Genomic DNA, 23,751 nt, shown 5'->3' on the forward strand with positions numbered 1-23,751 from the left:
CAAAATATAACTTTTTCTATTTCTATAGAACCATTCTGTAGAGCTTTAAAAACATGGTTTCAAAAACTGTAAACTGAAAATTTCTTCGTCATCCTTACGGAGGTTAAGTTACTGTTGTACAGTATTTAGCTTATTTATGGTTATAGTATGATATCATTATTGCTAAAGTTTAACTGGGCCACTGACAGAGTGTTTGCTACTGTCAATTACTGTATAATATTTCTGTCAAATACTCCAACTTGTAACCAAGCTGAAAGGACAGCTTGTAAGCTATAGGCCTATCAACCTACTTTCATATTACAGTACCTACTTCAACTATCATAGTACAAAACGACGGGAGGATATAGTTTTGAAAGTAGTGGATGAGAGGTACATTACAAAAACTGTATTATATATATTTTTAATGGCTACAACCGATCCAAATTTCATCATAAATTATTATAGGTTAAGCCTATGTTAAGGCAAAAATGTTATCATATTTTTTACCCGTTTTTTGAGTATGTCAACCGTTTCAAAAAGTAGAATATGCTATTCCTCAAACTTAAAAGTTTAACTGTTAATGCATGCGTACAAAATTATAAGATCGATTCTGAATTTAACTAACCAATTTAGTTAGGTATCCATTCTGTTTTTTTTTGTTTTTTTTTTTGTCCTAAGGACGCTAGGCACGAGCCTGGGATTGTTTTTCACATTACTTCAGGCTAGACCTAGGGGTTGCGGCATTATCACTTAGATAAAATCCATTAGTGACTTGGTGGGGATCGAACCCGGGACCTCAGGGACTGAAGTCCCGCGCTCTAACCACTACGCCAGCTCGCTCCCCCATCCATTCTGTTAGACAGTACAGTAATGTATATATTAACTCGTCATATTGCAGACGTTATCTCGTTACTGCATGTTACTTATACGGAGCTTCTAAAAATCAATATAGGATGAGAGCCAGTGAATGGTCGTTCATAAAAAACATCATATGTTTTCCGTTTTGCTTAATCTATTACAAACCTTCTTTAAAGTAACTTTGAAGCCTGATTTAAATCCTGTAAACATAGTGCATACAGTGTAGGCGTAGTCATGAATTACATATAAGAATACTGTACGTACAGCACTTTGACCTAGTCTCTACCCTACCACATTATTGTACACTGTAGCGTAATAGCATGTTTTCAATGGTTTTTTCATGTCAGATTCCAGAGGAAACATGGGTGCACTCACCCTACTGAATATATTGTAGGGTTGGGGTCTTAAACTGGCTCGTTTTTAGACAATAATTTCGAAATGAATTGAGTTTAATTACAAATATTTTTTCCCACGGTCACCCGACAAAATGTTGGCTTCCTTGCACTGATTATAGTACAGAAAGCTGTTAATTGCTTCATTTACTTACTTTGTCTCGCACCGCTTGGGCGCACACCATAATATGATCAGCCGATTGACTATTGATACTATGGTTTTATTTTCGATCTATCAATAATTTTAAAATCATAAATTGAAATTTAAATGAATAATACAATAATTGATGAGCTGGTGTCACCTGTATGCCATGTTTTCTAATCGGACGTCTGGTGCTAAACAACACTATACACTTACACTACTTGCAACGTGGCCAGTTAAAGGTGGTCATGCCAGTACCACATCAATGGTGTATACATACTGTATATAACTTTTCATTTTTCACAGTAAACAATACATAACAAGTAAGTTTGTTTATTTTTCCATTATGAATCCTAATTTCACCTAGTTCAGTTGTTTGTTTTAACCAAGCTGCAACTCAAAAATGGCATATGCTTTCTTATAGTATGGTTGAAGGTAAACCATTAGTTCTTGTGATCTATGGCTCTTTGATTTAGTTTGTCTACTGTAGTCCAGTCCGTCGTCGCTCAATCTTCAATCTTCTCTCAATCTCAATCTCAATTCTCAATCTAATTTCCAATGGTCTTCATCTTTCCGGTTTGAAGAAGGTGACAAAAACGCAGCAAAATGGTAAGCATTTATATCCATTTCCATCTGTTTTTGTCTTGTATCTTATATTATTTAGCTTAAAACAGTTCGTTCAACTTATTAAGATATTAAATCTTTTCAATATTCCTCATAACCTGTATTTTTTTAATCTTATACCTAGTATCGTTTTTACCAAAGGTTGAGGTTATGTCCCATTGGATAAACATTGGCCTAGATGTTTTTATGATTCACCATTTGGCACTATTAGGCTAGTTCGGGAATTTAATTTGGCAGTGTTAAATGTAACATTCAATTTATTGTCAGACACTGAGTGAAGGCGTTGAAGCACCAACAGCCTAGGCCCAGGTTGGAACCTTCAACCTATGGGCTAGGCTAGGCCCATCCCTGAACATTTTCCATTTATCTTAGGCCCCTTGTTGAGTTATTGTTGTAGTTATATTTTGATGAAACGGAAAATTTCTAGATTAACTTAGGCCTAGAGACCATTACGATTTTTAACCCTCCGAGTGTCCCTTGTTTTGGCCTTAACCCTCCGAGTGTCCATAGTTTAGACCTTAATGCCCGCCTATTTTTGGCGCATTTGCAAGGTTTTATTAAAACGGATCTGAGAAGCTTAAAACAATGTTAATTCTACTGTTCTATATACCTCCGAGTGTTATTTGTCGCTGCAGCGACACATAACACACTTTGTGTAGTGTTTAGTGTCGCTACAGCGACACACAAACACTATTTACGGCGAAGGCTCTATGACTGACTGAATCGGATTGAACTGGATCGAGTTAGATATCGTTCTTTTCGTTAGATTCTAAGCTTTCTCCAGAGATTGGTGTGAACCTGGCAATAACTCCAGCCATAAGTAGTGCGCGCGCCCGAAAAAATCTATTGCTGGCCGCTTTGCGGCAAAATACGTCCGCGATGCATATTACCGATTATGCCAACAGATAGAGGACACTTTAACGGACACGCCAGTATCAACATTATGTACCTGGGGAGTAGGTTAAGGGGGGTAAAATGAGCAATAAGTAGTGCGCGCACCACCAAAAATCTATTGCTGGCCGTTTTACGGCAAAATACGTCTGCGATGCATATTACCGATGATGCCAACAGATAGAGGACACTTTAACGGACACGACAGTATCAACATTATGTACCTGGGGAGTAGTATAAGGGGGGTAAAATCGGCAAAAAGTAGTGCGCGCTACAAAAAATCTATTGCTGGCCGTATTACGGCAAAATACGTCCGCGATGCATTTTACCGATGATGCCAACAGATAGAGGACACTTTAACGGACACGACAGTATCAACATTATGTACCTGGGGAGTAGTATAAGGGGGGTAAAATCGGCAAAAAGTAGTGCGCGCGCTACAAAAATCTATTGCTGGCCGTATTGCGGCAAAATACGTCCGCGATGCATATTACCGATGATGCCAACAGATAGAGGACACTTTAACGGACACGACAGTATCAACATTATGTACCTGGGGAGTAATATAAGGGGGGTAAAATCAGCAATAAGTAATGCGCGCGCTACAAAAAATCTATTGCTGGCCGTATTACGGCAAAATACGTCCGCGATGCATATTACCGATTATGCCAACAGATAGAGGACACTTTAACGGACACGACAGTATCAATATTATGTACCTGGGGAGTAGTATAAGGGGGGTAAAATGAGCAATAAGTAGTGCGCGCGCTACAAAAAATCTATTGCTGGCCGTATTACGGCAAAATACGTCCGCGATGCATATTACCGATTATGCCAACAGATAGAGGACACTTTAACGGACACGACAGTATCAATATTATGTACCTGGGGAGTACTATAAGGGGGGTTAAATCGGCAAAAAGTAGTGCGCGCGCTACAAAAAATCTATTGCTGGCCGTATTACGGCAAAATACGTCCGCGATGCATATTATCGATTATGCCAACAGATAGAGGACACTCTAACGGACACGACAGTATCAACATTATGTACCTGGGGAGTAGGTTAAGGGGGGTAAAATGAGCAATAAGTAGTGTGCGCACCACCAAAAATCTATTGCTGGCCGTTTTATGGCAAAATACGTCCGCGATGCATATTACCGATGATGCCAACAGATAGAGGACACTTTAACGGACACGACAGTATCAACATTATGTACCTGGGGAGTAGTATAAGGGGGGTAAAATCGGCAAAAAGTAGTGCGCGCGCTACAAAAAATCTATTGCTGGCCGTATTACGGCAAAATACGTCCGCGATGCATATTATCGATTATGCCAACAGATAGAGGACACTCTAACGGACACGACAGTATCAACATTATGTACCTGGGGAGTAGGTTAAGGGGGGTAAAATCGGCAAAAATTAGTGCGCGCGCTACAAAAAATCTATTGCTGGCCGTATTGCGGCAAAAGACGTCCGCGATGCATATTACCGATGATGCCAACAGATAGAGGACACTTTAACGGACACAACAGTATCAACATTATGTACCTGGGGAGTAGTATAAGGGGGGTAAAATCGGCAAAAAGTAGTGTGCGCGCTACAAAAAATCTATTGCTGGCCGTATTGCGCCAAAATACGTCCGCGATGCATATTACCGATTATGCCAACAGATAGAGGACACTTTAACGGACACCACAGTATCAACATTATGTACCTGGGGAGTAGGATAAGGGGGGTAAAATCGGCAAAAAGTAGTGCGCGCGCTACAAAAAATCTATTGCTGGCCGTATTGCCCCAGGTACATAATGTTGATACTGTCGTGTCCGTTAAAGTGTCCACTATCTGTTGGCATCATCGGTAATATGCATCGCGGACGTATTTTGCCGCAATACGGCCAGCAATAGATTTTTTGTAGCGCGCGCACTACTTTTTGCCGATTTTACCCCCCTTATACTACTCCCCAGGTACATAATGTTGATACTGTCGTGTCCGTTAAAGTGTCCTCTATCTGTTGGCATCATCGGTAATATGCATCGCGGACGTCTTTTGCCGCAATACGGCCAGCAATAGATTTTTTGTAGCGCGCGCACTACTTTTTGCCGATTTTACCCCCCTTATCCTACTCCCCAGGTACATAATGTTGATACTGTCGTGTCCGTTAAAGTGTCCTCTATCTGTTGGCATCATCGGTAATATGCATCGCGGACGTATTTTGCCGCGATACGGCCAGCAATCAATTTTTTGTAGCGCGCGCACTACTTTTTGCCGATTTTACCCCCCTTATACTACTCCCCAGGTACATAATGTTGATACTGTCGTGTCCGTTAATGTGTCCTCTATCTGTTGGCATCATCGGTAATATGCATCGCGGACGTATTTTGCCGCAAAACGGCCAGCAATAGATTTTTTGTGGCGCGCGCACTACTTATTGCCAAGTTATTGCCAGGTTCACACTAGTTCTCCAGAGGTCTGTCTCAGCGCTTTATGTTCTCCGAGCCGATCGTAATTGTAGTAGACAGCTGACGTGCGTATTTGTAAACAGCTTGATTATAACCTCGGACCGATGGCTGATGTGTTTTATTACGTTAATCATTGTTTTAGTGTTAAAAATCAAAAGTAGTGATATATACACGTGGTGCATTATAAGAAGATTTAAGTGATTTTGAAGGGCTGGTTGATGATCCTGAAGAAGTAGGTATAGTGATATTGATGTAAATTATCAGCCAGATTTCTAGCTATGGTTAGGCTATGCATTCTTAGCTAAACGCTATGTACTGAAATGTGTTTTTTGCCCATAACTTATTTATTTGCAAATCTACTTATAGGCTATTATTAGGCCTATTATTTGTAATCCTCTTAAAATTTAGAACAAAGTGGCTATTTTCAAATATTTATAGGCCTATAAAATTTATACAATTTTATTGAGCGCAAACTTATTTTTTTTTTTTAAATTTTCCAAAATATTTTTTTTTTACCTAAACATTTTTTTTTAACAAATGTTCCTTATTCACTACTTTTGATTTTTAACACTAAAACAATGATAAACGTAATAAAACACATCAGTCATCGGTCCGAGGTTAACCTAGCTGTTTACTAATATGTACGCACATCAGCTGTCTGCTACAATATTTTCGGAACTAAAATGAATAGCGTTTAGAGACAGACCTCCAGAGAAAGCTCTGAATCTAACAAAAAGAACGATACCTAACTCGATCCAGTTCAATCCGATTCAGTCAGTCATAGAGCCTTCGCCGTAAACGATGTTCGTGTGTCGAAAAATCGACAAGTGACACTACACAAAGTGTGTCGTGAGTCGATTTTTCGTCAAGTGACGCTCGGAGGGTTAACCCTCCAACTGGCAGCGTGACTAAATTATAAAAATCCTGTTTTGCAAGGTTTAGATAAAATCCTACTTAGCCTAAATGCTTAAAAACGTTTAAGGTACAATTTCTTTGTAACTATTGAATCGATTAAGTAAGTAAACCTAAACATGAAGTGAATTTGAAGTAACTAGGCCTAGGCCTATGTTTTATTTTATTATTATCAGCAAGTTTATGACAGTTTCATTTTAAAGATAGGCCTAGATAGCCTAAGGCCTATTTAAAATTACCTAAATAAATATTTTTTTAATCACCATTTTCAGTTTGATAGTTTCAATCGATATTAGCATGGCCTAGCCCAGTTAAGAAACTGTACCCAACGATTGTAAAATAGAATAGGTCTAGGTACCTTTATAAAAATAAGATTTCACTGTAGGCTAATATTAAAGTGAACGAAAATTTCAGTTACCATGTAGCGCTTACACGTCACAAAACTGCCAAACATGTTTATTTTCAATAAAATGTAAGTTAACAAGGGGTATTTTTTGTCTACAAAGCAACGAGTGGCTCCACTGCAATAACCGAAGAATAGTGCTAAAATCATTTTGATTTAAAAGCCTACACATTTATTTATTTATTTATTAACGGATGCACCATTTTTACATGTAAATACAATAATCTTACATCAGAAGCAGAAAAAAAAAATCACAGGTCAGTACAAGAGTAGTGAAAAAAAAAACTTCAATACAAGGCATAAAAAGATAAATAACAACTATAAATAACAAACTATAAATAACTAACTATGAATAACAAACTATAAGTAACAACTATAAATAACAAACTATCTGAGCAAGTTGACAAAACGAGATACAGTATTCAAAAAACAAAACCAGAATAGGAACAAAACAATGATGCAAAGCAGTAGCCGAGTGAAGCTTCACTCGTTGTAGGTTGTGTACACATGTGAGCTCACAACAACAATACCCCCGCCGTAGCAAACCTGCAGACTAAGCTAATTTCAACTTGTCTGATTAAGTTAGGCTACTTTTTTACTCAAATATTTCCATAAATAAAACATAGGCCTATTTATTACAAATTTAAATAACATTAGATTTAGCGACTGCTTAGGATTGCTGCTACGGGGGAGGTGAAACATGTTTTTTGACAATTACGTCAATAATATAAATTGGCCAAATTTTAGCAAGATTCTGATTCATACCAATAAACAAGTAAACTGCAACGATTTTCATTTTCTCCATTAAAATAACATTAGAATTTTAAATTACACTTTTCTTTTAATTTTCTCTAGGCATACAATATATGCACTCCAATATACCAAATTATTTATTTTTTTAAACTCTACAAAATGGTTTGGAAAGAAATCGCAAAATATTTTGTTTTTAGAGTCAAACATGGGAAAAACCCATTTTAACCCCATAATCCCCCGGTCCCATGGTCCGATTATGCTGTTTCGAATACATGTAGATTTGTGACACATTTGTACCAAATTTCATCAAAATCGGATAATTTTTGCCCGAGTTATCACGTTAACGGACACATATGTGTGTGTGTGTATCCATTAGCGCGACGATATATGAATTTGAACGGATGGTGTTTTTGGCCTCTGGGGACCTCAAAACTAAAAATAAAATCGGTCCTGGGTCTAGGTCTTACCATGAGACCTACAGTAATAGCTTATTCCCTATATACGGGAAATTCGCTAAAAACAACTATCAAGTAACTTTTATGTGTTCGTGAAGTGGCAGAGCGACTTTTTAAATAGTTGCAGCCGTAAAACAAGTTTTATTCACTGAAAAATAGGTAGCCTACTGGTAGATCTAATTTTGGTTAGAAAGACATGTGTGAGGTATGATGACTATTTTTGTCTACCAACTGGAGAAAACACATTACAGTAGGCCTACTTAGTTTTGTTAGAATAAAATACCTATGCACCAATAACAAAATTCAATAAAGTCACCCCTCAATGGTTAACTTTGCATATGTGTCTAACTGAGCCTCATGTGGGGAGTCAAATGTTTTTCTAATGGGATATCAAAACTCGGGTGACATTAATGATTTAATTCGGAAACCTTGCCTAAAGCTGTGTCACCGGTACGATTTATTTTCAACTCGGGAAGTACGACATGGGCTACTTAATTTAATCAAATAAAGTAGACTAGGCCTAATTAAAATAAAATAATTTTTAACGCTTTCCTCCATCAACTGTTTGACAGCATTTTTCACCTTGTAAATTCTTAAACTACAATTATAACTTTCTAGTTTCTTTTAAGTTGTCATTTTCACTCTCAATTTTATTGCTGTTTCATTTTATAAACAACGATTCTATTTGCTATAGGTTAACGTCCCTAAACAGCGGAGGACTTTCTGCAAGAAGTGCAAGGTACACAAGCCACACAAAGTTACGCAGTACAAGAAGTCCAAGGAAAGGCACGCCTCCCAGGGTAGACGGCGTTACGACAGGAAACAGCAAGGCTATGGAGGTCAAACCAAGCCTATTTTCAGGAAAAAGGTCAGAATATTGTCTTGTCACTAGGCCAAATTTATGCTGCTATGCTAATTTTCCATTAAATTTTAATTGTATGGTATTGGTTTGACAGAGTGCCATCAAACGGGGTTTACCAATATTTTGTTGGTTTGTGTTATCATGAAACCCTGGATTATGCATTGTCGATCGACTGGTAAGCCTATGCTTTCCTGTCTTTGCAACAATGCTACAGCAATGGCAGCCACCAGCTTGTAGTGACAAATGTCACATCATTCTAGAAGCCAGCCTACATTTCCACCAACTTTATTAGTCTTGCTTGGTATACACCATATTTTTTTGCAATTCTTTGAAATTCAAGTTAGTCATAGCGATAAATATGACACATAGGCCTAATCATTTTCTCTAAGTGTTCTCAATAATTGTAAAACATATCGGCCTAGTCATATTAACTTAAATTATGTCTAAGTACGCGCTAACTTAACAGTGATGACTTGATTATCCATCTGTGCCAACACACACTGAATGTCCATCCAGTAAACGAACGATCCTTGTTTGCAGTACCCTTGTGACGAGTTACCAATTACTCGTGGCGGGGCTGCCGTTGAGCTATCCTACAGTTTAATCGATTAAATTCTAATGAACGTAACATAACTTAGCTTAGTGATGCTTATCCATTACTTTGACATGCATTGGCATTCGTACAAATTTCAAATAACTAAATTAATATATTTTTGAAGTTGTTGAAACAATAACTAACTTTTAATTCCCGGGCTGTTTGCCTCCTTGTATCAGGCTTTTTGCTAAATTGAACTGTGGGAGAGGGGCATGTCTGGGCACAGTTGTTTGCACTGAATCGCTTACCAAGTGATTTCCTCTCATCTGCAAGCTGATGGGGCTTGTATACACCCATTTCACAAGTGGGGTACCCTAGTGAGAGTTTAGTCTAGGTATGTAGAGATGTTATTCTGACGACAGCCAGTGTGTGTGTTAGCCTTTCAACGGACTACGACAAGGTTGGTTAAAACAGTAAATAATATTAATAAAGCACTATCGAATAAAAGACTATAATAAAGCATTTTGAAAATGTTTATAATTGTTAAAGTAATAATTAACCAATAAAATGGAAACACCACTACTGTAACGATATAAGTATGATTTTTCAATATTCCTCCAAACAACCATAGTACTCTGTTCTTGCTGTGATTAAGGCATAAGAGATTGCAGGGAGGTATGAGGGGTTGTGGTTGACTCATTGCCTGTTATGTAGCCCTGCCATAGTGAGGAAGTAAATTTAGGTACGGTACATGTGTCTAAAAGCTCTTGGCATTAAAGATATTCTGTTTACAGTCAATATAAGGCAAAAGGAGTAATTTTGACAAACATGTGGTGTAAATTCATACCACATTTTTATAAGACGCAATCTTTTGGATCAACTAATTGAAGGGTTGGTGATTACTGATAACCAATGATTGGATAATCAAGGCTCTATAATAGTAAGTGTATGCATTGTCGATCGACCAGCAAGTAAATGCTTTCAGGTCTTTGCACCAATGCTACAGCAAAGGCAGCCACCAGCTTGTCGTGACCAATGTCACATCATTCTAGAAGCCAGCCTACATGTCCCTAAACTATCTTACTATAATAATAGCCCGATAATCCAGCATCTGAAGGTCCAACGATCTTTTGATAAATTTTTGTTTGTACAATATCTAAAGAGATAAACTTGTTAAAATACTTATGATTTCAAGTTCAAAGCCACTTTTCAACCTTTTCTAGTTATTTATTGTTATGCAAATATAATTACGATACCTACTAATTTGTGCATTGTCGATCGACTGGTAAGCCAATGCTTTCTTGTCTTTGCACCAATGCTACAGCAAAGGCAGCCACCAGCTTGTCGTGACCAATGTCACATCATTCTAGAAGCCAGCCTACATTTCCCTAAACTATCTTACTATAATAATAGCCCGATAAACCAGCATCTGAAGGGAATGTTGCTGGAAGTCAACAGTCCCGGAAGATCAATTAATTTATACCTGTGCCGCTAGGTCAAAAACTACAATGTTTGCAGTGTCTGTAGATCAAAAGTCCCAGTAAGTCAAATAATACAGTCCGAGCTAAAAACGTGGTCTATGTTAAAGCAATTGACTTATTGGGAATTTGACCTAATGCAACAGCAGTTTTAATATAACGAAATACGGTAAAATACAAGTTCAGTTTCGCTGAGTCAACAGTGCCGGAAGATCAAAAGCAATAAAAGTGAACGTCGATTCAGTGTAAAGTAGACCTCCTGCAACGCTTACTACACCAACAAAACTCGCTTTTAGTTACTTTGTGTTTTGTCATAATTAGAATAGAGCTAAAATTATCATATTTGGTACATAGCTTATCTATTAATGCTTCTTGCCAACTGTTTGGTCAACACTGTAAATAGGTATAGTTTATGTAATAAAAAGCCTTTCGTCAAAATTTGTGGCATGAAATACACGCAAGGACGATCTGAAAATTTCTGGTTATTATATACGTTTGTAAAAGGAGACCCATTTAATTTTAGAACTATTTTATGAGTTATAATGTAGTCTGCACATCAACTGTGTAAATGTATTACGCCTCGGAAGGGTTGAAACCTGTCCAAACTATCATATATATTATTAAAACGTAAATGGGGGTTTTTCACATTCTGAATCAACCAGTCGACGGATTTTCATTATTTTTGTGTTGAAAGAAAGATAACTTTGAGAACTAGGGAATGTCAAAGCCATAATTATAATTAAGGGTCCCAGTTTTTTAGAAATTAAGTTTTAATTTTTTTTAAGTCTAGCAGCCGACGCTAACCTTAAGCTATTTAGTACAATATAATTTGCTTAACATAACAGCTGTATACATTCAGCATTTGTGACACAAATTCAGCATTTGGAAACAAATTTAAAGACATATTTAGAGTTGACCTATTTATACTATGTGTAATGCTGACCATTGATACATTCAATTCTTAGGTATGAGGATGGCAGATTAATTAAATATGCATAGTAAAATAGTAGTATGTTCAAATGATTTTTTAAAGGAATCTTTGTTCTCATTCATTTGTTTTAGTCCCATATAATTTGTTTTAACTAACAGCTGGTTGAATGTAATATTGTTCTATACTATATAACTATTAGGTTTTTGGCGAATTTCCCATATAGAGAATAAGCTATTACCGTAGTACTTATGGTAACACCTGGACCCGGGACCGATTAAATTTTTCGTTTTAAAGTCCCTAGAGGCCAAAAACACCATTTGTTCAAATTCATATATACAGGGTGATCAACTCAAGGAGGCCACCATTGGGAAATCGGAAACGGTAAGAATTAGGGAAAACTTTAAATGGGGGACATTCCTTTATTTTTTGTGGCAGTTAAAAATGTGATTTTAGTTTTTTGATCATGTTTTTGGATAGAATATGCAATTTAAACACTTTTTTAGCCTTGACATTTTTTTGATAAACCCACTCGTTTAGGAGTACAGCCTATGGAAAAATGACTTCCGGTGTACATTTTACATCATGTAGCTCCTAAACGAGTAAGTTTAGAGCAAAATTGTAAAAAGTAAATTAGTCTTAGAATTGCATCTACATTCCTTAAAGACTAAAAAACAACAAGTTTTCCACTTTTCAAGTTTGCCGCCATTTTTTAAATAATATAATTCATATTTTTAATGAATTTTATGGTCTTTTTGGAATGTGGATGCAATTGTAAGACTTTTTTACTCTTCGCATTTTTGCTATAAACTTACTTGTTTAGGAGCTACATGATGTAAAATGTACACCGGAAGTCATTTTTCCATATGCTGTAACTCCTAAACGAGTGGGTTTATCGAAAAATGTCAAGGATAAAAAAGTTTTTAAATTGCCTATTCTATCTGAAAATGATATAAGCAACGGTTCTTGCAATTTATTGTTTATTGTTTTTTATAGTTGTTTCGGACTTACTCACACTCGTATAAGGTTGTCCACGTTTGTCAATGATAATGTAGACATGTTACACCCGTTGTCACGAATATGTTTACAAGTTTTCCGACTGTTTTTGAATAGCGATACATTTTTTCACATACTTAAGAACCACCTGATTTCGTGAATTACATGTTCGTCTAAATTTTATTTGCAGTAGGCATTCTTTTGGTTGATGAGGACTTCAATAGGTCCTTTGCTCATGAAATATATTACTTAATTAATTTTTCATTGTTTGGTAAAATGGATTAAATTATCCAGCAAACCCAAATAGAAATAGTAAACATAGTATTTCAAAAAAATCAGTAACATGTTAATAATGTAGCCTACATTATTTCCTTGAATTGCATAACAGCAATTAATTGAGCTGATCCTTATATAAATAAATCAATATGTTCTTCATAGGCATAACATGGGTTCTTTAAGAGCCACTGGGGCTGAGCCCAAGGGATTTTAAAACGTAAGGTTGGTTTGCAAATGTACGTGACACGCTCTTTCTAATGAGACATGAATGGTCAAAATCGCCTAAGAAATGCGGAAGAGTTCAACGGAAAAATTTCGTGTTGGCATTACAGTATGGTTGAAAAGTCCTGGATTGGCTATATTTTTTTAACAATATAGATAAAGTAGTGAGACTTGGTATATCAATAATAGCCATAAATATCTACTGTCTTAAGCTATTATCACTTTTTTATCCCTTAAGGGGGGTGGACCACAAAGACTAAGACAAAATTCTTATATAATTTTAATACTGGGTGTGGGCTGTAGGCGGAAAAATACGAACAAACTAAACTATTTATTAACAAAACTTTTTTTGTGTTGAAATTTAAAGACAATGGTCTCAAACTCTACACCGAATAATGCTAATTCATAATGGTTACTATATCTATGATCGATAAAGTAGCCATGTTGCTTTGAAATGGCGACCATACAAATGGATGCATTTTAAGCCAAGTATGAATGGAGATGAGTGTGGGGTGAGTGGAGCGATGTTGTTGTCCTGTTTGTGACTAAGGCCGACATAATCCTTAGACACAGCTGTTAATTAATAGTGCATACACTCAATTAATAGCAGCAGAGGTCAAGTTTGGTATCAAATTAAAGGTTTTATTCATAAAAATACATTGCCGCAAACCCAAACTCAAACGATGATGATGATAAGTCGCTAAAACGTATAGTTTGAAATTTAACAGCTGAAAATAAGTGAAATAGAAAAGGTTTTGGTTAAATCCATCAAATTGTAATTGGACACTAGTAAATACTAGTGAACTTGTTGCTACCTATCCCCCCTTCGGTTTCATGTATTCCTCTCAATCAGTTCAAACCTAGGAGGATTAAACATTAATGTTAATTAATGTTAAATCCTCCTAGATTCAAACCTGAAACACCCAGATCGAAACTCGCCTGTCGTTATTTTACCATCGCCTTTTTTTAAATATATTTTTCAAAAAAGAAATATTATTTTGATTTACTTTGGATTTTAAAAATGTTAACGTTTTATTTTGTTAAAGATTTATGGTGATAAGTAAATATTGTGGTGTAGTAAAGTATATTATATTGTAGTTAAGTGTTAAATTTTGAAATTTTAGGGTGAATTGAGATGAATCTTTGTTTATAACATGCGTCTCTCCTACCTTAACATACATACCAAGTTTCATAAACATCGGTTGGAAAAGTGCAAAGATAAATATTTGTATGTAAAAAATACAAAATGGTGGATATCTGGTTAACGAAATGATTTTGGAAAAAAATGTTAGCCTTGACTTTCTGTTTATTTTGACCCAAGGAATTACTAGGTAAAGTATCTCCCCGCTTATTTTAACACCCTGTTTATGATGTATTCTTATAAGTGAAAAATGTAAGCTGGTAATAAAGAAAGATATTTTATATAAATAATATGAATGTACTGGTGATCTGTATATTCATCTTTTTCTTGTCCTTAGAACTATAAATTAAAAGTCCACTCAGCAGTCGCATCGTACGATGTAGTTCTTTCCATGCGTTGCGAAATGCTAAATTTGCCGTCCTCTTCAACCCAAGTTATCTACTGAACCACTGATTGTAAAAAATGCAAAGAAATATATTTTACGCATCACACTTTTGGCTACAACTTTGCCACAAACAAAACCTCTCTAACCCAAAAACAAACAAAAATCTCGCATGCTAACTTTTTCATGTTAGAAACCACGATTTAAAACTATTTCACCGTACAAATCAATTTTTATTAATTAGATCGGTAAATAGTTTAAAGTTCCAACAAAATAGTCATCGAGTAGGACTAACCAAGAAGCTCTGTGCCAAATTTCAAAATTTTAGCACAGCTTTAAGTACACCAAAACACGTCATGTAAGTCATGCGTCGAGAGGACTATCGTTGTTTTTAACAGATTATACTTTTGACCTTCCGGCACTGTTGACTCAGCGAAACTGAACTTATATTTTATCTTATTTCGTTATATTAAAACTGCTGTTGCATTAGGTCAAATTCCCAATAAGTCAATTGCTTTAACATAGACTACGTTTTTAGCCCGGACTGTACTATTTGACTTACTGGGATTTTTGATCTACAGACACTGCAAACATTGTAGTTTTTGACCTAGCGGCACAGGTATAAATTATTTGACCTTCCGGGACTGTTGACTTTCTGCAACGCGTCCCATCTGAAGGTCCAACGATCTTTTGATAAATTTTTGTTTGTACAATATATAAAGGGATAAACTTGTTAAAATACTTATGATTTTCAAGTTCTAAGCCACTTTGAACCTTTTATAGTTATTTATTGTTATGCAAATATAATTACGATACTAATTTGTGCATTGTCGATCGACTGGTAAGCCAATGCTTTCTTGTCCTTGCACCAATGCTACAGCAATGGCAGCCACCAGCTTGTCGTGACCAATGTCACATCATTCTAGAAGCCAGCCTACATTCATTTGAAACAGTCTTAATTAGTCTTTTTAGCATTTAACTTAAAACCTTTTTTTTGTGTAATTCACACATTTAAAAACCTAATTAAAGTGCGTTTAAGATGCAGGAAAGGTAGGTTACTTTTAAGATGTGAAGGTTTCCTGGTACTATGTATTCTGAAGCATTAGGTACTATCACGATTGCTAGAAAAATACCGGTATGGATCATAAACATAAACAAATGACGTTGTTGGCCCGAATCCTATACTAATAGCATTGAACATATGTTTTGGCAGTTCCATTTAAGCAGTGTTAAATAATGTTTATTTTCAGGCCAAAAACGTCATTTGTTTATGTTTATGATCCATACCGGTATTTTTCTAGTAATCGTTGGTACTATTAACTAACATAGCCAACATACCATGTATATCCTTTCTTTTAAATACGTATCAATGCTGATAATGTGGTTAGTCAGCGGCTCAGACGGTAGTGCAATGAATATAAAACATGTTGTAAGTTTGTTCCGGTGCTGCCACTTACTAATATGTATCAGTTAAGTTAGTACTTGTACTATACTAACTCAACTCTTTATTGAATGGCCCATTTCTTGATCGTAGAGACACTCTTAGGATTTCAGTACTTTAACACTTTGGATGTTGTCCTTGCGCCTTGCCTGCCAAAGATTGAGCGTGGGGTCACCAGTACCCTTGTTGTCTAAATGTAAAGTAGCCTGATAACACTGTCCTGAGAACATTCAGTGTGGTGTAGCATTGTGTTTTAAGGAACATAACTCCAAACTTAATGTTTGTTCGTTTATCCAAGTACTTTGTCCCTGCATTTGGCAATACTGAGGGTCTGTTGGCAAGTTTGTTCAGTGCTGCTATCGTTTTGTTTCTTTTAAAACTAAACACACAGTTGGCCTCCTTTACTGTGCCTCTCCCATTTGATGAAACTAAATTTAAACATTTTTGCACGTTCATCTATGCAGCACATTGGCTGTTCCTGCGGCTGGTAATCACGTTACCGCAGAAATGTGTTAATATTATATTTGTTACAGGCCAAAACCACAAAGAAGATTGTGTTGAGGATGGAGTGCACAGACTGCAAGTACAGGAAACAGATTCCCCTGAAACGCTGCAAGCATTTTGAACTGGGAGGAGACAAAAAGCGAAAGGTATATTTGTATAATATATTCGTTGTGCACTGGTTGGCAATTACTAGCTTATTTTTAGTCAGGGTTGTTTCAATTAAAATGTGATAAACAAGGGGATTTATTTTAATTTTTATGGTCTGTTTGTTGTCCAAAGCAAAATGGTCCTTCTAAAACGGTTGTCTTTAACTTTAAGTATTTTTTTCACAGTTTAAATCTTATCATATCTAGCTACAGATCCAATTTGGATGAAATTTAGTCTGTAGGTATTAATCCATGGCATCTTCAGGCATTTAATTTCTTGTTGAAATTTTATTTTGGATTTGAAAAAAAACCGAAAAATCAAATATTTAAAATAATTATAGATACTGTGAGACACTTTTTGGTTACAAAAAGCTCTTAAGAGTCCTTGGAACCTAGACGTTCTAACTCGTTAAACAATTAAAAAACTAGAGAAAATTTCTAATCCCACAGTATACTTGATATTTAAATAACACTCGGTGTTTGAAAAAATATTATGAGATTGTAAATAACTCTTAAGCGGCTGTTTGAAATTAACGAAATTAACATTGCTCTTATGGCGGACAAATCCAAGATGGCCGTTAGCTTCCATGGGCTCCCTTGGAGAACAATTAAAAACTACAAAGAACATTTCTAATCTCACAGTAGGCCTATACTAAATTAAATTATAATCATTTTGGTATTTGAAAAAATATTTTTGGACGATAAATAAATCTTCAGCAGCTCTTTAAAATTATCCAAGATGATCGCTAGCCCCCAAGGACTCTTTACAGCCATTCTTTTATAAAGTACACCTTATGTAAAAAAATTAAAATATTTATTTTGTTCATTTTAATTACTTGTCCTTATACATAAACATCCATACAATTCATAATTACAAATAAAACCATGAATTTGTCATATTTTTCAGTTTTATTATTGATTGCAGTTGGTACTGAAGCAGCTGATTATTGAATATTGAAATCAGCTGTTTTCTAGTCAGCTGTGAAATAATGAGTTGATATTTTTGGCCAGTTAACCTACAACACATCTGAAGTAAGAAGATCAAAGAAGCATTCAGCAAAATTTGCAGACTTTTAGGTAACTATTACAATACTTTATTCAAGATCTTGTTTATTCAGTTGCTGTGTCACGTCCGTTACAAAAATACTACGAAAGTTTAAATATCACTTAACCTATAACTAATTACTAATTTAAAACCCCAAGAAAGTAAGGTTAGGTTGTTTCCATATTCAAATATATGTTTTTTAGACATATTAAGTTAAATACCAATTTATTAAGTGTAACGGACGTGACAAGTCTTTAGATGTAACGGACGCGACATAATTTAACAGGTGTTTATTTCGTGTCTTTATAGTAGGCCTATCTAACCAAAATGTTTTTTTTTTGTTTCAGATCATGGCTCCTGCTAACAGAATGGCAAAATGTAGGGAAAAAATGAAGAAGAACCCTGAAATATGGAATAATTATTTAGAAAAAGATCGTGAAAGGAAGAGGAAGCAAAGAGAACAGGAAAGAAGGAAATTTAAAGCTATTAAACTGATGTTGGAGCAAAAGAGACGCAAGGACAGAGAAAGACAACAACTTTACAGAAAGAAAAAGGCACAACTAAAGAAAAATAATGATGAAAACGCCCAAGCACTACTTGGTGAAACTTACCTTGGAACCTATAAAAGTCCATGTACACTTGGCAAAGCCCTAAAAAAAGCCAAAGGCACCCTACCCTCAAGTCCGGCTAAGAAAAAGGCAGTTCTTAAAAGACTAATAGAAGAGAACTTTGGCTTGTCTGTTTGTAAGGGACTTTTTAAGAAGCAAAAAAAAGGCCCACGACAGTTAACCGAAAACTGTATTAAGAAAGTAATTGACTTTTACAACAACAATGAAATCAGTCGCCAGGCTCCAGGCAAAAGGGATGTGAAATCAATAAAAGATCCAGAAACGTCTAAAAGAACAACATATCAAGTACGACACATGGTTATGAGTATTAGAGAAGCCCATGAAGAGTTTAAGGTCAAGAACCCAGATGAACAGATTTCGCTGTCAAAGTTTTATGACTTACGACCAAAGCACATCTTGCCTGTTAGTCAGATGCCCCACTCTGTGTGCGTATGTATAAAACATGCAAATTTCATGTTCCTGATTGAGTCTGTTTCAAAATCTATCCCTGGTTTTCCAGACAACCACAAGGACCTTCTTAGCCTAGTTTCCTGTGACATTTCGAGTGAAAAATGTATGATGAATGAGTGTGATGATTGCACTTATGACTTAAAAACTCTCCTTCCTGAAAACACAAACTTAAAAAATAAGTACAAATGGAAAGAATGGAAAAATGTAAACAATAGGCCAAATCTGGTGGAAAATTTCACAAGTTTAGGAAGAATATTGGCTGAACTTAACTCTCAATTATGTGCTTTCAAGATTCATTTCTATGTGAAGAAAGTTCAGTCTTCATATTTTGATAAGTGCAAAGATTCTTTGGGGGTTTCAATAGACAAAGCTATAATGCAAATAGATTTTTCAGAGAATTATGCACTAATCCACCAAGATGAGATACAGAGTGCTCATTGGAGCCACTCACAAGTTGCGATTTTCACTTGCTGTATATGGCATGGTAAGGAAGTGTATAGTTTTGCCATTGTCAGTGACGACTTGAGCCATTCAAAAAATTCGGTATGGTTGTATATTAAAACTCTACTTGAAGAATATTTCTTCTGAAATTGACCATGTACATATTTTTTCAGACAATTGTGCAGGCCAATTTAAAAGCCGCTATTCTGTATCAAATGTGTGTTTCTCAGAAAAAGATTTCAATATCACGGTGGACTGGAATTTCTTTGCCTCTGGACATGGAAAGGGTGCTGTTGATGGGGTAGGGGGCTCAATTAAAAGAACTGTTTGGAATGTGGTTAAAGGAAGAAGAGCTGTGGTTAGCTCAGCTGAAGAATTTTACCATGTAGCAAAGGAAAACTGTACAAACATTAACGTGCTGTACGTTTCTGAAAAAGAAGTAAGTTCTCATTCCAAAAATCTTGAAGCTAGATGGGATAACATTGAAAAAATTGTTGGAATCCAATCGTTTCATCACTTCCGGGCCTATGATGAATGTCATATTCTAGTTGCCAAAACATCTGAGTCACTTATGACTAAGGTTTGCATCATCCTAGAACCAGAAGAAGAAGACCTTACAGAGCCTGCGCCTTCAAAGCGTTTGTGGTACTCTGATGTGTACACGGACTCTGAAGAAGAAAATATGTGTGATGGACGCTACCCAGATGAAGATGAGTATTTGAATCTACTGACATCTACTGATATTTCTCCATGTGATATTGTCCCAGGAACACACGTACTGGTAAAAGTCTTCAGTGAAAAGGGAAAAGAGTTTAGGTATGTAGCGGTCTGTCAGAGTTGTGTTAAAGAAAATAAGGATGTTGAGGTTTCATTCTTAAAGTCATACAACAAAAGTCATAAAGTGTTTAAAATTAATGAAGGTGATGAAAGACTGGTCTCCGTTTCAGACATCCTCGAACTACTAAATGATCCTGTGCTCAAACCAGTAGGTGATCGAGTCCTGTATGAATTTGAAGATGAAATAAACATCTTAGAATAACTGGAAGTAAAGCCTATAACATAGCACAAAAGAGAACAGTTCAATTCCTGTGTTATAATTTAAAAACCCCCTAACAAAAGTGTGTTTTTCTTAGAAGCGGAAATGTTTATGGAAGTTTACCATCTGCCACTGTATTATGATTGTGTTCCAGCAATAGGCTAGTATTTAATTATTTCTTATTAATTTATCCTATATAACAAGTAACCTCTTAATGTACTAACATAATATTATAATTACAGTGCATAAATAAAGTGTATTTCCTCAAACTACGATATTTCTTCTACCTATCACCATACTTGTCACGTCCGTTACAAAACCATGTCACGTCCGTTACAGCAAATTAAAATTTTTTTCTCTTAACTGAAATCAAATAATAAAAGCTAGTTGTTATGGCTATATAGATAATATAATAAGTAATTAAATTTGATTTTTCCAATATCCTAAATGTAAATACTTAACAGAATTTTTAACAAGACGTGCCACATCTCAGAAGGCAGGTGACTTTATTGTCACGTCCGTTACAGCCAGTTAAAGTTGCATAAGATTTACATTACTTAATCCTAATACATACAATATTCTATGAAATTAAAAACCCTAAATTACTATTGACTTAGCATAGAAATTATTCACTGTAATTAATTTTTCCTACTTTTACTCCACTTTAAAATCATCTACTTGTCACGTCCGTTACAAAAGAATGGCTGTTTAGGTATATTGTATATAGGGTTTTGTATATTTTTATGCAAAATCAGAATTCTTGCAGTCTAATTTATAAATCTATGCCTAAATTTCCTAATCTGCTTAGCACTAATCAGCAAAATTTAGAATTTTATATTTTAAAATCAAAATATTATCCTAAGTAATTAATTTTATATCAAAGGATTCAACTTGATGAGCAACTACATGTTAGACTTATGAGAAACAATGATTTCACACTTTGGTCCGTGTTTCTGATTGAATCCTTAAATTAATACTGTAGGCCTATTTAATGGTCTTGTAGAATGATGTAAAATTATACCAATCTCAGAGAAGCATTAATTAAACTAAACTTTATGTTTTAATAAGATAAATTAATAAGATAAATTTATAAAAATAGTTTAGCCTATTTATCTATGTGTAAAATTAAATTACTGTATCTAGTAATTTCTTCTTGGGTAAGCTGAAAGATGTTAGTTAAATGTTCTGGTGGATTCAATATGATGAGCAACCACATGTTAGACTTATGAGAAACAATGATTTCAAACATTATTTGGTCCGTGTTTCTGATTGAATCCTTATTTAAATGTTTGAAGGTTTTTAATAGGCCTACGGAATTGTAATTAGATTATTGAGCCCTACTGTAATATAATGTGTCCCTTAAATTTGTATTAATTTCAACTCTTGTATCAGTGTGACTAATATCATAGACTAAGCGACACAAGTAGACTCCTCATACCATTGTAAATTTTGAAGGTTGTTTTCCGTGTCTAGTTCATGTACGTCCACACTGATCGCTGGGGTAGACAACATTTTGTTTCTATTATTTTAGGGTTGTTTTCATGATTTGTGCTGTGCTTTACTACTTGGTTATATAACTAGGAGACCAGTTATTGTTATGATCATATTGTTTTATTTGGTTAAATGAGGTTTTAATTACTGAAATAACAAGAAACAAATTGTAAACAAAACACGACCTCTACAGTTGGACGTAAAGAACTAACAATACATTGACTTCAGCTGTTCCATAAGGTCGACAAATCTACTTATAGAGTATGTTTTATCTATGCTAATATTTTAACTATCTCAATTTAAAGTTACGAGTACTACGGTCTTAAGTAATTTCTTCTTGATTTACCGAGAAACCTTGCTAAATTATACTGGGGGATTCAATATGATGAACTACATGTTAGACTTATGAGAAACAATGATTTCAAACACTTTTGGTCCGTGTTTCTGATTGAATCCCGAATTATATGAATAGTACTCCTGTGGTCAACTGTGTTTCAATGAAAATCAGAACTAATTTTGAAAGCTCCTATTGTATTTGCGACTGTAAATTATTTAATTCAAAGACACTGGCAAATCCATGAATCTGTAATAAGGCACTAGAGAACTTCTGAAGCACGTCAGTTATAATTCATAATCCTAAATATTTACAAAAAAACTGTCTGGAAGTAACTCTCTGCTGAAACTAATCTATATTCCTCAAAATTAAAAATAGTTGGAAGGATATAGTATTTTAAGGATTCAACATAATGATACAAAGCATTTTAGACTTAATGATTTCAACTTGATTGGTCCGTGTTTCTGATTGAATCAAATATATATTTTAGCAATTTCCCTCATTTGTTTAGCCAACATTTAGTTTTTCAGTTGCGAAATTCAATATCTATTTCACACAAGACCACTGGTATCCGCCACCGGTTACCGGCTGGGCAACTGCAGTGGATGGTACAGGCAACTAACAAGCCACTCCACTACAGCCACTGTACAATGGTAGTTGAGAAAATGCTGTCGAACAATGGACATATCCTTCTTCTCACGTTGATAATAAAGAAAATAAGGCGAAGACACAGGCGTACTATCCCAAATTGCCGGGTACTTTTCAATCTTGCAAATTAGATCTTCAGCACCTATTCACTTTGTCTTCTATTATTTTGTTTAGTCTGTTCTTCTTCCTTTGTCTTCTTTTTTAGCAACGTCCTCTTTATTTTTCTTCTGATCAATCATTTTCACAAACAAACAATTCAACACGAAAACACTCAACAACTACCTCAGTGCGTTTGTCTCTGCATGTGAACTGAACCAAAATAGTAGCTGCGCGCGCATCCCTGGTGGCGGCCACTGGTTGCTTCGTGTGAAAGCTCCCATTTAATTCAATGCCCCGCAAGAAGTTGCCGACTAGGAGTTGGGCGAGGAGATACTGCTTGGCCACTGTGTCCTCGCGGGCAACTGCAGTGGCTGCGTGTGAAGGCTCCCATTTAAAATAGTGTTAAAGCTGTGGCAGGCAACCAGTGAGCTCAGTGGCGGTCCCATGACTCGGGGGGGGGGGAATGACCACCGGGGGGTCTGGAATATCCCCCAGAGAAAGTGGGGCCCATGGAATAAAAGTTTTTTAAGAAAAAATTGGAATTTAAAGCCTACAAACTTGATTTTATACGTGTTTGTGCTCTAAAATATGCCCAAGCTAATAGTATTTATATTAGCTAATATATAATATAAAATATTTAGGGGGGGGTTTTCTTTTCTTTTCCAGTATTTAATTTTGCCATTGCGACTGTAGTCATGCACTATACTTACTAATGTGTGTTTTTTTTCTGTTTCAGGGCCAGATGATCCAGTTTTAACTTTTGATATTGTTGGTTCATTAAATGTCCTTTTTATTTAA

General features: G+C 35.6%; 2 protein-coding genes across 2 annotated transcripts; both read left to right on the forward strand.

Moving 5' to 3' along the window:
* Positions 1-1,879: 1,879 nt before the first annotated feature.
* On the forward strand, positions 1,880-23,751 carry LOC129005714 (60S ribosomal protein L44). Its single transcript, XM_054434685.1, has 4 exons — positions 1,880-1,980; positions 8,564-8,737; positions 16,664-16,780; positions 23,690-23,751. Exons 1-4 carry the CDS (start codon positions 1,978-1,980, stop codon positions 23,708-23,710), a joined length of 315 nt encoding a protein of 104 aa, XP_054290660.1. The 5' UTR covers positions 1,880-1,977; the 3' UTR covers positions 23,711-23,751.
* On the forward strand, positions 17,714-19,492 carry LOC129005710 (uncharacterized). Its single transcript, XM_054434679.1, has 2 exons — positions 17,714-17,857; positions 18,173-19,492. The coding sequence occupies exon 2, from the start codon at positions 18,176-18,178 to the stop codon at positions 19,490-19,492; it is 1,317 nt and encodes a 438-aa protein (XP_054290654.1). The 5' UTR covers positions 17,714-17,857; positions 18,173-18,175.

The sequence above is a fragment of the Macrosteles quadrilineatus genome, unplaced genomic scaffold (genome assembly GCF_028750875.1).
Source record: "Macrosteles quadrilineatus isolate MER2022 unplaced genomic scaffold, UCM_ALF_1.0 Scaffold_31__1_contigs__length_1484076, whole genome shotgun sequence".
NCBI lineage: Eukaryota > Metazoa > Arthropoda > Insecta > Hemiptera > Cicadellidae > Macrosteles > Macrosteles quadrilineatus.